Below are 12,874 nucleotides of genomic sequence, written 5' to 3' on the forward strand. Positions count from 1 at the left end.
TACTTCCTTGTTCAGTTCTCAGTTTATCAGCTAGCAGTTCAGTTTCAGTATTTACAGTTCTTTTGTTCAGCTATTTTACATAGCAGTACAATTCAAATGTACTGACGCCCCTTTTACTCCGGGCCTGTATCTCGCGATGCAGGTAACGATTTACAGGTTGACGATTCAGCTTGCCAGGACATCTCGTATCAGCTATTGGTGAGCCCTAGTTTTTTGGGACCTTATCTCTCTTTTGTTTTAGTCATTATAGTATTTTAGTTAATAAGGTATACCGGGGACCTTGTCCCGGTAAACAGTTGGCGTTTTCAGTATTCTTTAGAGGCTTCGTAGACTATAACCCAGTCAGTCAGATATTAGAAGGCTTTCATGTGTTAGCCTTGTCGGCTACTTGTTTATACTTGCAGACCTTTCAGTATTGTTCGCATCTATGATATTTCAGTCAGACTTTTTAGCAGATTATCATGTTTTACATTTACCTCTAGCTCATAGTTATACCACATGTTGATCCAGCCATACAGTTGGTTCGCTCGGTCACATGCAGTCAGGCACCGAGTGCCGTTTTATGCCCAGGTCATGGTTCGGGACGTGACAGAGGTCTATAATACATCTTATTCGAGACAAATGTAGTTTGAAATGTGACAAACTACCCACGATTTTGTATGAAGACAATGCAGCATGCATAGACCAATTGAAGGGAGGATTCATAAAAGGAGATAGGACAAAGCACATTTCACCAAAGTTATTTTTTACACATGATTTTCAAAAGAATGGTGATATTAATGTGCAACAAATTCGTTCAAGTAATATGGCTGATTTGTTCACAAAATCTCCACCAACGTCAACCTTCAAGAAGCTAGTGCACAAGATTGGGATCGAAAGGTTAAAGGATGTGAAATGATGCTCTCATCAGGGGGAGTTTAATATGCGTTGCACTCTTTTTCTCTTACAAGGTTTTGTCCCACTGGGTTTTCCTTGCAAGGTATTTAACGAGGCAACCAAAAAGCGTATAGATTTTTTTTCCATTGGGTTTTATTTTAGTTATGGTTTTAATGAGGCACATTACTTATTGAGTAGACATTCAAAGGGGAGTGTTATGAATAGAATTGTAATTAGAGTGAATATCTATCTTTTAGAGAGTTTTACTTTGTGGCTAAGCCATTTTTCCCCTATAAATAGAGGGGCCTTACCCCATTGTAAATCAATCCAAAATTTAATAAGAATTACTCTCTCTTTCTCTGCAATATTGTTCTTCTACTTTTATTGTTTTATTACATAATTTATGTTTTAGTAGTTTAATATGTTTATCACCTACTAGTTTTAGAGTAGGCTTTTCTGTGTAAGGGGGTCAAAGATACATTTTGAATAAGGCTAGCTGATCATAGGACACCCGTATTTTTAAGGGTTGCGACTGGAACTTAGGTACAACCCCAATGAGATAATTATGTATTATCCTATAAGTAATTTATAAGTAACAATTTACTTAGTGGTAAAATAGAAAGGAAAAATAAAAAGAATGAGTGGGCAGGCGTGTCATCCACGTGATCAAATGGATGCCTCGTTGTACACGGACAGTGCCGCTAGTTTCTCACGACTAGCGAGAAATTCAAACTTTCTTTTTTCTCGTCGAGAAATTAAAACTCTTTTTCCTTTTTTTTTTTACATATATCTACCAAAACGCCACTTTAACAAACTAGAACCAATCAGGTCACATCCGTAATAGTGATATGAACAAGGGTCATATTAGTATATTCCACTTTCACTGACCCTTCAGTCTGAAAATCGAAGCTTCTTTTCTTTCAGTATTTTTCTCCTATTTTGACTTGGAAAATTGTTTATGCCTTTATGGTATATTCCCTGAAATTGCCGTATTTTTTCTTTATTTGATAATATTTTAACAGTGCTGTGATCTTTGATTTCACCGTAAACAAAGGGTCTTTGCCGAAGCAGTCAAATTCAGATTTTTCGTTCAGATCATTCTTGAATTGGTATTTTCTTCACTGTGGTATGTTCACTTTGTCTCAATTCTTGCTCTTATTGCCATTTTACCTTTTGTATTTTGATTTTGATTTTGATTTAGTTTTGAATTTAGGGTCTTGTGTTTCTTGCTTTTATTGGTTTTCTAGTGCTGTAATTTGCTGGAATTGAAATTCAAGAACTTTATTTGATGATAATTATAGTAATAGTTTCCCCTAAATTGGCTTTAAACTATAATAATAATTATAGGAGTAGTATTGGAATTAGAAAGGGGAAAAAATGGACTCACACTTTATTTTGGTTTTGACTTTGAACTTGTTATATTCTTCCAGTAGTTGCTTGTTTTTACAGCTTACTGTTGGAAAACTAAGGATTTGTATGTTGGAAATTTTTGTCTTATTTGCCCTGTTAATCAACTTTACCTCTGGATCTTTGGAATCCAAAAGAATGGCAGAATTAATTTTTTTTTTATCAGGTTTCCTTAAATATCTGCTTTTGTACTATTATTGCGGAAGCGTCCTCAGTCCCAACCTTTTCTCCTATTACATCTATGTCTTTGTTTCTCTCTTATTATTACGATGAATTTGGAACGGGTATTTTTCTGATTGAATACAGGATGGCTCATCCGGATACAAGTAATTCGAACATAAGTACACACAAATTGCAACTATCATTGTTAGTCTCTGAGCATTTCCTCAATAATTTTAAACTAATTGTGATTATTTTATTGGTGATCCTTCAATTTGAATGCCATTTGAAATCCATACCATTGAAGTCATACGAAACCATACGTGGATCTCGATTCCTAATGGTCAAGTTTATAAAAAAGAACAACATAGTTTCCAGTTAAATTTTTTTAATCATCAACAGACCAAAGTTTTTTTTTTACCTTGACTTTATAACATTGTATACTCAGCAGAATCAAAAACTTATTTCATCTTTCACATTAAGAAAGCGTTATTTCTTTTTTAAGGTAGGTATTATTGGCTAAGAAATTCCCTAGGAAATTACAAACATTCCGATACTTGTACAGAGTCCTATAAAAGATTTATGATACAATGTACTAGTTTCACTCCACACTTTGTCATCCATGCGTGGATTCAAGAGGAATTCTACCACAGGCTAGCAAATCCAAATTGAATGCTCTTCAGTTGGAAAAGAAAAAAGAATCTAAGTTTAGAACTGTTCTTTATTTTTTCTGATGGTGCCATTTACAGGTTCTTTCTTCAGTGAGCTTGATATACGTTGAGTATAGGATATAATGCGTACAAAAGCACTTCTGGCTCAATGCTTGCCTGGTTTCATATCTCAAGACCGAGGGTGTCACATGTCAGTGATATCCGACAGAGATGTCCATCTTCCCTCACCAGCTGTAGAAATAGTTCCATCAAAGGTATACCTTCTTTAGCTGATTTCAAAAAATTTCCTTTGTTTTTCAGTTTTCTTGTTCCCAAATGTGCATTAAATTGTGCAGGCTGCTCATCCCTACAAATATGCTGGTGAGACTATAGATTTACAAGGAATCAATTTCTTCAAGGTACAAATAATTCTCTTACTATGTTATTGGTATGAATTGTTTTGAGTGAAGTTGCTATATTAATGTCTTGATGATGGGTGGCTACTCATAACTCATTCCAGTTTTGAATTCGGGGAACTGTACTTGGTCTCTGAGGAGGTGGCTGACATAGCTGGAAATCGCTTAGAACCGAGATTTCTGGCTCTAAAGATTGTTATCTTCTTTTGGGAAGTCATTGTATACCTGTACGTGTCCTAAATATATAAAATCTTGTTATAAAGAATTAACAATGTCCAAGAATCCTAAAAGTAGTCAATTTGACCCTAATAAGAGAACATGGCCATCTTTTTTCAAATTGAGAATATGTTTTACCGTCAGATCTGTGTTTTTCACTATGCTCTACTGCAGTATCCTGAGCTTGAATAGATATGCATAAAATCTCTCCTTTTTTTTTCTTTCTTTCTGAGTGTTCGCCTGCTTGACGATTTTAATATTAAACTTGAAATGCACTTGTTTCTATATAATGCAGGGTAGAGTCAGTGTCGCTGATATAATTGGGTTCACTGGTTCAGAAGCAATATCCTCAAAGTCAGATGGTAGGTACGCTTGTTGGTTTCTGCATAGGCCAAATGTAATAAATGATTCCTAACAGGTCTTGGTGTGAGAAATTGTAAAAGGGCATTCAATAATCAATTTTAACTTCGAAAGTTGATCTGTTGCACTACAGGACATCTTAAATCTTGGGACAGCTCAATTGATCTTGTTAATGTTCTCAAGCATGAGATTCGGGATGGACAACTGAGCTTAAGAGGCAAAAGGGTCCTTGAGGTACTTCATTGCGAACTGTTCGTGTGATTTACATGCATTTACCTATTTAGTACCTCATCTTCACTATTGTTGGATTAACGTGGCATCTTTAGAAGAATCTACATCAATCTACGTACAAAATTTCTACAATGATCTGCTCAAATGCCATGTAGCTTTTTTGCTAAGTAGAGAGTATGTGATAAATGTATTACCTGTTTGGTAGCACATTTTTGGACTTGGTATCAACAGATTCTAAGAAGCATGTGTTAGAGGGTAGAAGCGGATTATCTTTATGGTTCCTTTTGGACACTACCAACTTGACTGTAGCACAAAAATTCCATCAAAATGGACCACTAATGGACCTTTTGGGACTTGGTATAAACGTTTTAAATTACCTTAGAAGACCTTGATGATGGGCTGGCCTGAGAGCAAGTAGAAGTTCATAGAGAAATCACAAACCTTGGTTCAGGAGTAACCTTTTTGTGCCAATGGACCTCAGCATGAGTCTTTTTTGAAAGTTAACTATTTGCCTCCAAGATAATAGGGTCCCTCAGATGCATCATTAGTTGGCGCCTTTTGAATTGTAGCTTATTTGATCAAAAGATTTATGCACATGATATACTGCATATACTCATAATGTGACTTGCCAGTGCATAAGGTTTTTTTTTTTTTTTTTGTGAAATCTTTCCATAAAGCCACAAAGCATGTTGAAATAACTTGTGATTATTGTTGGTTAGTACGGATAATGCTAGCATTGTATAGGGTCTTAGTCCATCATATATTTTGCTACTGTTATTGATGTTGCTTGAAATCTTTATCTTTGACCTTTTAATACATTTCTTGGTGATTTGATGCTTAAATGACATGTTTGTGCTTATAGCTTATGCTTAGATTGCAGCTTTGCTTGTCATTTAGTTTATCATCTCGCTCACAGCTGTTGGAGTTGAAGTAACCATACCAAATTGTATTCCCATGTACCTCTCTTTCAACACTGGAAGTTACTTTTGTTTTCCTTTTTTGACTTTTTGCTTTCAGCTTGGTTGCAGTCACGGGCTTCCTGGAATTTTCGCTTGTTTGAAGGTAACGGCTTTAATGTAGTCTTTGTGCAGAAATTTAGGACAAATATAATTTTGAATTTAAGTTTGCAATTTCATTGGTGTGAATGTTTAGGAAGTATTTCTAAAACTCAATCTGGGCACACAAAGGGTATCAACCGCTGAAAGAAAATCGGTTGATTTGTGAGAAGTCGTGTCATGATTATTGTATTTGTTACTAATCATCACCGAGCTATGTGCATCGTTTCGAACCAGGACTTTCAGAAAGAATTCCTTTAATCCCAAAATTGTCAGTATCCCGGGATTCTGTGTTAACATTCCTTTTCTGTTCCTATATAAACCCCTCTCCTCTTGCCGAAATTTGGCCATACATTCAAAAACTAGCATATCGTACGTCTCAATCTCAAGCTTGTTGGAGTTGTCTATATGAATCTTCACTATCCATCATACTTCATTTGTGCCCTCGTTTCATTCTAATATTCAATAATTTAGGCTGTCTTGACATTTCAATGTTTTGACATTTTCTACAGAGATACAAATCTCTAACAAGATTAAAAGACTCATAACAACTAATGGACCTAATTTAGGCAAACCAAATGGCTAACTCTCAAGTCAGTATGGATTCTAGGAGATTGTAGGTCGTTTGAGACAACTTCCTTGCATGTGATTTTAGGTCTATCTCGTCCGCATCATCATCGTTACGCTTAACACCTATGGACTGGTGCATTTGGAGGTCGACTTGACCGAATCATTTCAGCGCTGTTCTCACGTATTATCCTCTAAATAAATGTGCTACTTGCATCTCTGCAGAATGTGTTTATTTCTGATCTTGAATAATTCAGTATGAACACACATTCATCTTCTGCAACACCCATCTCGTGGATATGGTGGACTTTAGAGGATATTTACCCCATATAACATTATTGGCCTAACAACCATTTTTTAGAACTTACCTTTCACTTTGGTAGATATCCTTCTACGACGTAACACCCGATAGCATTTTTCTATTTCAACCTTCCTATTTTATGGGCCTAACAACCATTTTATAAAACTTACTTTTCACTTTGGCAGGTATTCTTTTACAGCGTGTCACCCGATAAACATTTTTCTATTTCAACCATCCTATTTTAACTCTGTGTTACATTTTTATCTGGCATATCATTCCTGGAGCATCGAGCTTAGGTAATCTAAACTTTATGCTTTTTTAACTGTTAAGTTGTAACGGCACAAATTTGCAAACCCAACTTGTAGATAACGAAAGCTGTATTTGGGAATTCTATGATTTTCAAGAGATTTGCAAAGTTCAAAATTTGAGTTTTCGGTCAGAAGTATATCCTGGTCAAAATAGATATAACCTGTTAATTCCTTATAAAAAAAAATAGATATAACCTGTTAATGGAGCACCTTTTGGATCTTGCCAGACTCTATATTTAGTGACAAGTTCTCCCTAAGCAATGATCACTAATGAGCAGTTTGAAAGGGTTCCTCGTGATTAGGCTGTGAACATGAAGAACCTACTTGACCGCAATGGAAACAACGGTTTTTGTGTAAGGTCCCAAAGCATAGAATCTTTTAAAACCTCATAGGGTCCTGTTTTTTATCATTAAATTAGTTTTAAGAGCCTAAATGGTTCAGCTCCACAATTTGCATTCTTTGAGGATCTCACTGTAATTATCATCACTAGGGGGACTCAAATGATGCAGGAGGTGGATGTTAAGTTGAAATTTCAACTCATGTCACAACTCACAAGTGTGTGAATTCAAATGCCGGAATTACAAATTTATAGGAGTATGACATGGTAGCTGAAGTCCAACTTGTAGTGAACTTAATGGGTATAGTTGCATGGGACTCTTGGTTTCAAGTTACTAAAATAAACGGATTTAAAATAACTTCTTTGCAGGGAGCTTCGACAGTACATTTTCAAGACCTCAGTGCAGAAACTATAAGATGCACCACCATCCCTAATGTTTTAGCAAACCTTGAGCAGGCCCGTGATAGACAGAGCCGCCAACCTGAGAGTCCTTTGACTCCTTCAAGACAGGTTCTTGCTCCAGTGGTCCACTTTTATGCTGGAGAGTGGGAGGAACTCCCTACAGTCTTATCTGTGGTGAGGAATTATATATCCGAGGTACCAACAGGGATGAGCCTTAGCTTGTCAGAGGAGGATTTCATGGATGGCTGTAGTAGTCAAGAAGGTAGCATATTGGCGCAGGAGTCTTCCTTAAGGAGATCTAGGAAGCTCTCTGGAAGCAGAGCATGGGAGAGGGCTAATGACGCAGACAATGGCGAAGGTGGATATGATGTAATTTTAATGACTGAACTTCCCTACTCAGTGCCCTCCCTCAAGAAGCTACATGGGCTGATAAAGAAGGTATACATTACTCTTAAACCATGCTGATGAGTTTCCCTGTTTAGCTCCTATGTCTGATTTTACGCAACATCTATTCTTTTTGTTATCTATATTGGAGTATCTGACTATATGCTACTGCAATTTTCTATTTGCAAGTGCTGCTTTCTGTATGTTGCTAATTTAATTGAATAGTTCTGTCTTAACAATTTTTCACCTTCTCAAAACCACCAGTGTCTGAGGCCTCCCTATGGAGTAATATACCTGGCTGCTAAAAGGAATTATGTGAGCTTTAACAGTGCAGCACGGCATCTGAGAAGCGTGGTAGACGAGGAAGGTGTTTTTGGTGCCCATTTAGTGAAAGAGCTAACAGACAGAGAGATCTGGAAATTCTTTTTCAAATAAAAGGCGTTTCTTCAACAGCCGAAATTTTATTCATCTAACATTGTTCTTATTTTTATGCTTCTATATTTATTTATCTTACATGCGTTATGTGATGGTAGATTGACATTCAAGTATTAAGATGAAAGCATACGTGGCTTTGAGTCCTGTTGGTCTACTTATGTAGTTATTTTTGCTTGTGGACCTTTTCTTCCTTATCTTGAAGGTGTAAATTAAATGTACATTATCTTGATTTATACATGATGTAATGATTCTCCACTTGGGCTAGATTGAAATGTCACATTAATCATTAATTCCTTTGATTGGTTTGAAAGAAGTCGTGCAATTTTTTTGTTTCATAGTCAAATATGTATGTTTAGTTTCCCATGAGTTTTGTTGCTGTTGAGATAAATAAGTCGATGCCTAGCTCCTACGGATAGTGTGTACGAGACCTGGAACGCGAGGGGTACAATGTTTAAGGCCTCTCCTACAATCACTCTAGCCAATGTATTATGTTGCAAGCTTCTGACCGCCACCTAAATTTGTGGCGTGTTTGCCTCCTCAAGCTAAGGTGAGTTCAGAGCAACCAAACTTTTCTAATACCAGTAAAGTCTCTGCTGACTCTTCGTTTTACTTTTGAGCAAAATGTCTTACCAAACACGGAAGCATAATGATTAAATTTAACTTGTGATAATAAATTAAATAAACTAGACCCTTCGTTATGAGAAATCCAATTTGGTTCCGTGTTGCTTAAGAATTGAGATCCGAATCCTTTCTGAAGATAATAACAGTTATGTCATCTAAAAACATTTCCCCACTCCATGACGTCTGATACGGAGTACAGTTTTTAGGCTTCTTTGCTGATGATATTTCCATTGTGCAGTCTTTTTATCCTCCTTTTGGAGCAACCTTATGTCAAATTCTGTTAGCTGGCAATGGTTCGAGATCGACACACTAGCCAGCAAAACAAAATCAAACATACTTGTGACTTGGTTTTTTCTTGAGGGCAATTCCAAAACTTTCTTCATGATATCCTAGTAGGAGCTCGCTCTCGCTCTGCAACTGTGACTAATTAGCGTCAAAGGTTATAACGATATTTCCTCTTGGTATTCTTCATCACCACGTCATCAGATTAAAGAATCTAAAAATATTGACAACATTCTATGATAAAACTAGCCAACCCGACCCGATAGACAGAAAAATGCATATAAAACAAAGACTATCAAAGGTGTATAAAGTCGAATTTCATTGGTTACCAACAAGTGCAGATAGATAACATATCCTTCAAAAGCAATGCTGCTCTATAGAACACAAAATCCAATACATTGAACAAAATCATAAAGATAAGTCCATTCAAACCCTCTTGTCGCATAAGAAAATGAAATGGCATAAAACATGCAAAATTGGCTCCGAAGAAGGTGACTATCGCTTCTTAGAGACACCAACAGTCTTTCCTCGACGACCAGTGGTCTTTGTGTGCTGACCACGGACTCGAAGACCCCAGTAGTGGCGCAAACCACGATGATTCCTGCCACCATCGGATGGTTAGATAAAGGATAAGCACAGACAACAAAGGTTTTCTAACAACTTGTACCAATAGTAGTTGATTGAGAATTTCCAATAAAACATATGACATGTTAACAACAAAGTATAGGAGGGAAAAGACCAACCTGATCTTCTTCAGGCGTTCCAGATCATCCCTAAGCTTCATGTCCAGGGCATTAGATGTAACCTGCGAAAACTTACCATCCTTGTAATCCTTTTGCCTATTCAAAAACCAGTCAGGGATTTTGAATTGACGAGGATTTGCCACAACAACCATCAAGCTATCGAGTTCAGCAGCAGAAAGTTCACCCGCCCTAGAGAAAAGATTAGTAGCATAAATTTAGACAACTTTGCAAGAACTAAAATACCAAAACGGGAAAATTCAGTTCAGCACAAAAGTTTAGAACAGTCTGTGTGGAAATGTTGCGTGGTAAAAACGCTCCTTTGATAACTACTAATTAAACTTATTGGTAAAAGATCAGCTACCTTCCTCATTCATCAATCTCAATCTCTGAGCCATAGGCTAACTCCTTTTTTTTTTTTAAATGAAGGCGGTGTCCAGACCAGCTCACGTCGACTAAAGATAACAGGTACCTTCGCAAATCATATGCAACTTACTCACCCAACTATTAGTTATTTCTCGAAAAAAATAACAACAAGGCATAGAATACAAACCAATTATAGTTGCGGAAAGAATCGTTAGGTATCCATTTTCAATTTTAATTTGGCGATGGAGCATTCTCTATAATGAAAATATAAATTCAAAAGTCGAGGTAAAATGGGGGATCTAAATCCAAAATTGAAGACAAAAATAACAGTACATAATACTCCAATAACACATAAGCACGCCGAAAAGGTTTAAGAGGCTTAGTTGCAACAAAAACAATGATGAAATCAATATTAGAGCTTCATTACGTATTAGTAGGAAGAGAAAAAGAGAAGGGAGTACCTCTTGCTCATATCGATATCGGCTTTCTTACAGGCAATGTTAGCGAAACGACGGCCAATACCTTTGATAGAAGTCATTGCGAACATTATCTTCTGTTTCCCATCGACGTTCGTGTTTTGCACACGAAGTATGTGCTGAAACTCTTCATTTGCAACCAGCGACTGCACCCCAAAACCATAATCACTAACAATTCGAAAGAGCAAACAAATACATATGCCTATATAAATCTCACCATCCCTTCGGTTTCGAATCCTGCTCTGCAGTGCGGCTGTTTCGTTCACTCCTCAAGAGATGCACAACTCCCAAAACCCTAACGCTGGTGGAATAGTATCAGCTTATGTATATATATATATATATATGCGACAAAAGGACAATATAGTAATTGACCATCTAGTGAAGTTATTTTGTAATTTGCACTTGTAATGCACGGATTTTTGGGATAGTGACAGTTGTCTCTCTTAAGTTTTCCATTGTGTGCTTAAGAAAAAGTTAGGTTACACCATAAAGATCTCAATAAGTGAAGATTAGTTTTGCAACGATAATAATCAACAACAACATACCCAGTGTAATCTCATAAGTGGGATCTGGGGAGGATAGAGTGTACGCAGACCTTACTCGTGCCTTAAAAAAATAGAGAGGCTGTTTCCGGAAGACCCTCGGCTCAGGATTGAGAAATGTTAAACCATAAAAAACTCAAAATTAGAATAATAATAATAATGATAATTAATGAACAAATACATCAAAAAGTAATTGCATAGCAGATTGAATAATTTTTGCTTCACCTTCAAATTTTAGAAAAGATAATTGTGCAAAATAAAATACCCTAGTAATCTTTAACAATGTTAATTGCCTTTTATTACCCATCTTTTCTCTAAGATGTTTACTCCATCATCATGTCATTTATATTGAGCTCAAAAATGTATATTTTTTATAAATTCTTTCTTGGAGGACGTCTGATTTTTAAGAGTTAAGTACGTTTCCATCCTTCTCTCCCTAAAGCCTTCAGTATTTCTTCTCATGTGATACTTATACATTTACTAGGTGGTGTTTGCCCGTATGTGCAATAAAAAAGTTTGTATATGTAATGTAAAATGTTGTTGTGATCCTATGTACTCTTGGTTAGAAGAGCCAACTGTTTCAAAACAACACTCTAAAAACTGCTCCCAAGCTCTTCTATACCGGACGACATCATATTGGATATGCCTGCAAGGAAGTTAAACTCCAATTCCAAAACCAGACTCATCAGGAGAAATAGTTATGTTTGTGACAGTAAAACATGATATGCATTGTTCCTTTAAATATTCAGCTCATGATGTGAAACCCAGGAAACTGAAGAGAAATCTTAAAGAGAAAGAACGATGACTCATTGTAGTAAATCAAAATAGAAGAGTACATCATTAATTAATTATTCGTACATAATTAAAGGGAACAAAATAAATAAAATATGTTATTTTCCTTATGAGAGGTGTTCCAATATGCCAAATACAAAAGTATCATGGCCACAGTCATTTGACAATTGGGCTTGGCCCAACTCACTTTGTTTGTTGTAATTGCCAACCTTGATTGCAATCACTGAATCACATGATTAATGTTGCTACCAATCCTTCCTACTGATGCAATTGTGGTCTCAGATAATGCGAGGAAAAACGACGTTGTATAACTGTTCTCAAAATAATAGTCGAAAATATATATTGTTTGTATATTTTTTTTATATAAATACATTCTGTATGTTATATACAAAAATTTTGTATTTTTCCGGCTACCGAATGTTAATGATTTCTGGCGCGAGCTAATTCGTCATTGTAATCCTATAATTAAAACTACAAACAGAAGATGCTCATGTATAAATATTGCACAAGCGAAAAAAGCACTAACACCAATCTTTAGTTGAGGAAACAACCAATCTTGCAGCAAATAAGTTGTAAAACAGGGATACCAAACATAAGCTCAACCACTTTGATCTTCAAACAAATTAATCGACATAAGTTACTCAGATTTTTCTCTCTCGGTAAGCAAGTTCACTCTTCTTCTCACACGGTAATCAAACATTTTCCAGCAAATTTCAGCAGTATCCTTCAATTAAAGTTTTCTATATTGAAAATAACAAAGGCATAACAGTGCTTCCTGGTGAAATCTAGTATTAGTTCTATGTTATTCACATTCAAAGATTTACGCCAAAAGTACGAAAAAAGAGCAGGATATTTTGGAAGTTGAACAGAAGTTTGGCCACCTTCAAAGCATCTTGGCCAAACATAAGCTATTGTGTGTTTCCTTCTTTGCATATAAAAATTAGAGTTAGC

The 12,874-nt window shown here is 36.1% G+C and overlaps 2 protein-coding genes across 3 annotated transcripts; one reads left to right on the plus strand and one right to left on the minus strand.

The window, feature by feature from the left end:
* Positions 1 to 1,777: 1,777 nt before the first annotated feature.
* LOC109221066 (histidine protein methyltransferase 1 homolog) lies at positions 1,778 to 8,417 on the plus strand. 2 transcript variants are annotated; one of them, XM_019385524.1, is made up of 9 exons: positions 1,778 to 2,002; positions 2,590 to 2,649; positions 3,192 to 3,367; positions 3,449 to 3,511; positions 4,020 to 4,086; positions 4,218 to 4,318; positions 5,333 to 5,377; positions 7,253 to 7,723; positions 7,934 to 8,417. In XM_019385524.1, exons 3-9 carry the CDS (start codon positions 3,236 to 3,238, stop codon positions 8,102 to 8,104), a joined length of 1,050 nt encoding a protein of 349 aa, XP_019241069.1. In that variant the 5' UTR covers positions 1,778 to 2,002; positions 2,590 to 2,649; positions 3,192 to 3,235; the 3' UTR covers positions 8,105 to 8,417. The 2 variants fall into 2 exon arrangements, with proteins under 2 accessions (XP_019241069.1, XP_019241068.1); XM_019385523.1 differs by lacking the exon at positions 2,590 to 2,649 and having other exon boundaries at positions 1,779 to 2,002.
* An 874-nt stretch (positions 8,418 to 9,291) lies between these two features.
* LOC109221067 (40S ribosomal protein S18-like) lies at positions 9,292 to 10,916 on the minus strand. The gene is made up of 4 exons (XM_019385525.1): positions 10,807 to 10,916; positions 10,575 to 10,735; positions 9,751 to 9,939; positions 9,292 to 9,608 (listed from the first exon to the last, which is right to left on the minus strand). Exons 1-4 carry the CDS (start codon positions 10,807 to 10,809, stop codon positions 9,503 to 9,505), a joined length of 459 nt encoding a protein of 152 aa, XP_019241070.1. The 5' UTR covers positions 10,810 to 10,916; the 3' UTR covers positions 9,292 to 9,502.
* Positions 10,917 to 12,874: the final 1,958 nt, after the last annotated feature.

The sequence above is a fragment of the Nicotiana attenuata genome, unplaced genomic scaffold (genome assembly GCF_001879085.1).
Source record: "Nicotiana attenuata strain UT unplaced genomic scaffold, NIATTr2, whole genome shotgun sequence".
Classification (NCBI taxonomy): domain Eukaryota; kingdom Viridiplantae; phylum Streptophyta; class Magnoliopsida; order Solanales; family Solanaceae; genus Nicotiana; species Nicotiana attenuata.

What these genes read in the sequence shown, in the direction of transcription:
- LOC109221066 (XM_019385524.1), top strand. Translation starts at nt 3,236, where the DNA reads ATGCGTACAAAAGCACTTCTGGCTCAATGCTTGCCTGGTTTCATATCT. An exon ending in TAGAAATAGTTCCATCAAAG is followed by an intron (nt 3,368 to 3,448) that starts GTATACCTTCTT and finishes TAAATTGTGCAG; the next exon opens with GCTGCTCATCCCTACAAATA. An exon ending in AAGGAATCAATTTCTTCAAG is followed by an intron (nt 3,512 to 4,019) that starts GTACAAATAATT and finishes TATATAATGCAG; the next exon opens with GGTAGAGTCAGTGTCGCTGA.
- LOC109221067 (XM_019385525.1), bottom strand. An exon ending in GATATCGATATGAGCAAGAG is followed by an intron (nt 9,940 to 10,574) that starts GTACTCCCTTCT and finishes TCTTTTCTCTAG; the next exon opens with GGCGGGTGAACTTTCTGCTG. An exon ending in GAACGCCTGAAGAAGATCAG is followed by an intron (nt 9,609 to 9,750) that starts GTTGGTCTTTTC and finishes CGATGGTGGCAG; the next exon opens with GAATCATCGTGGTTTGCGCC.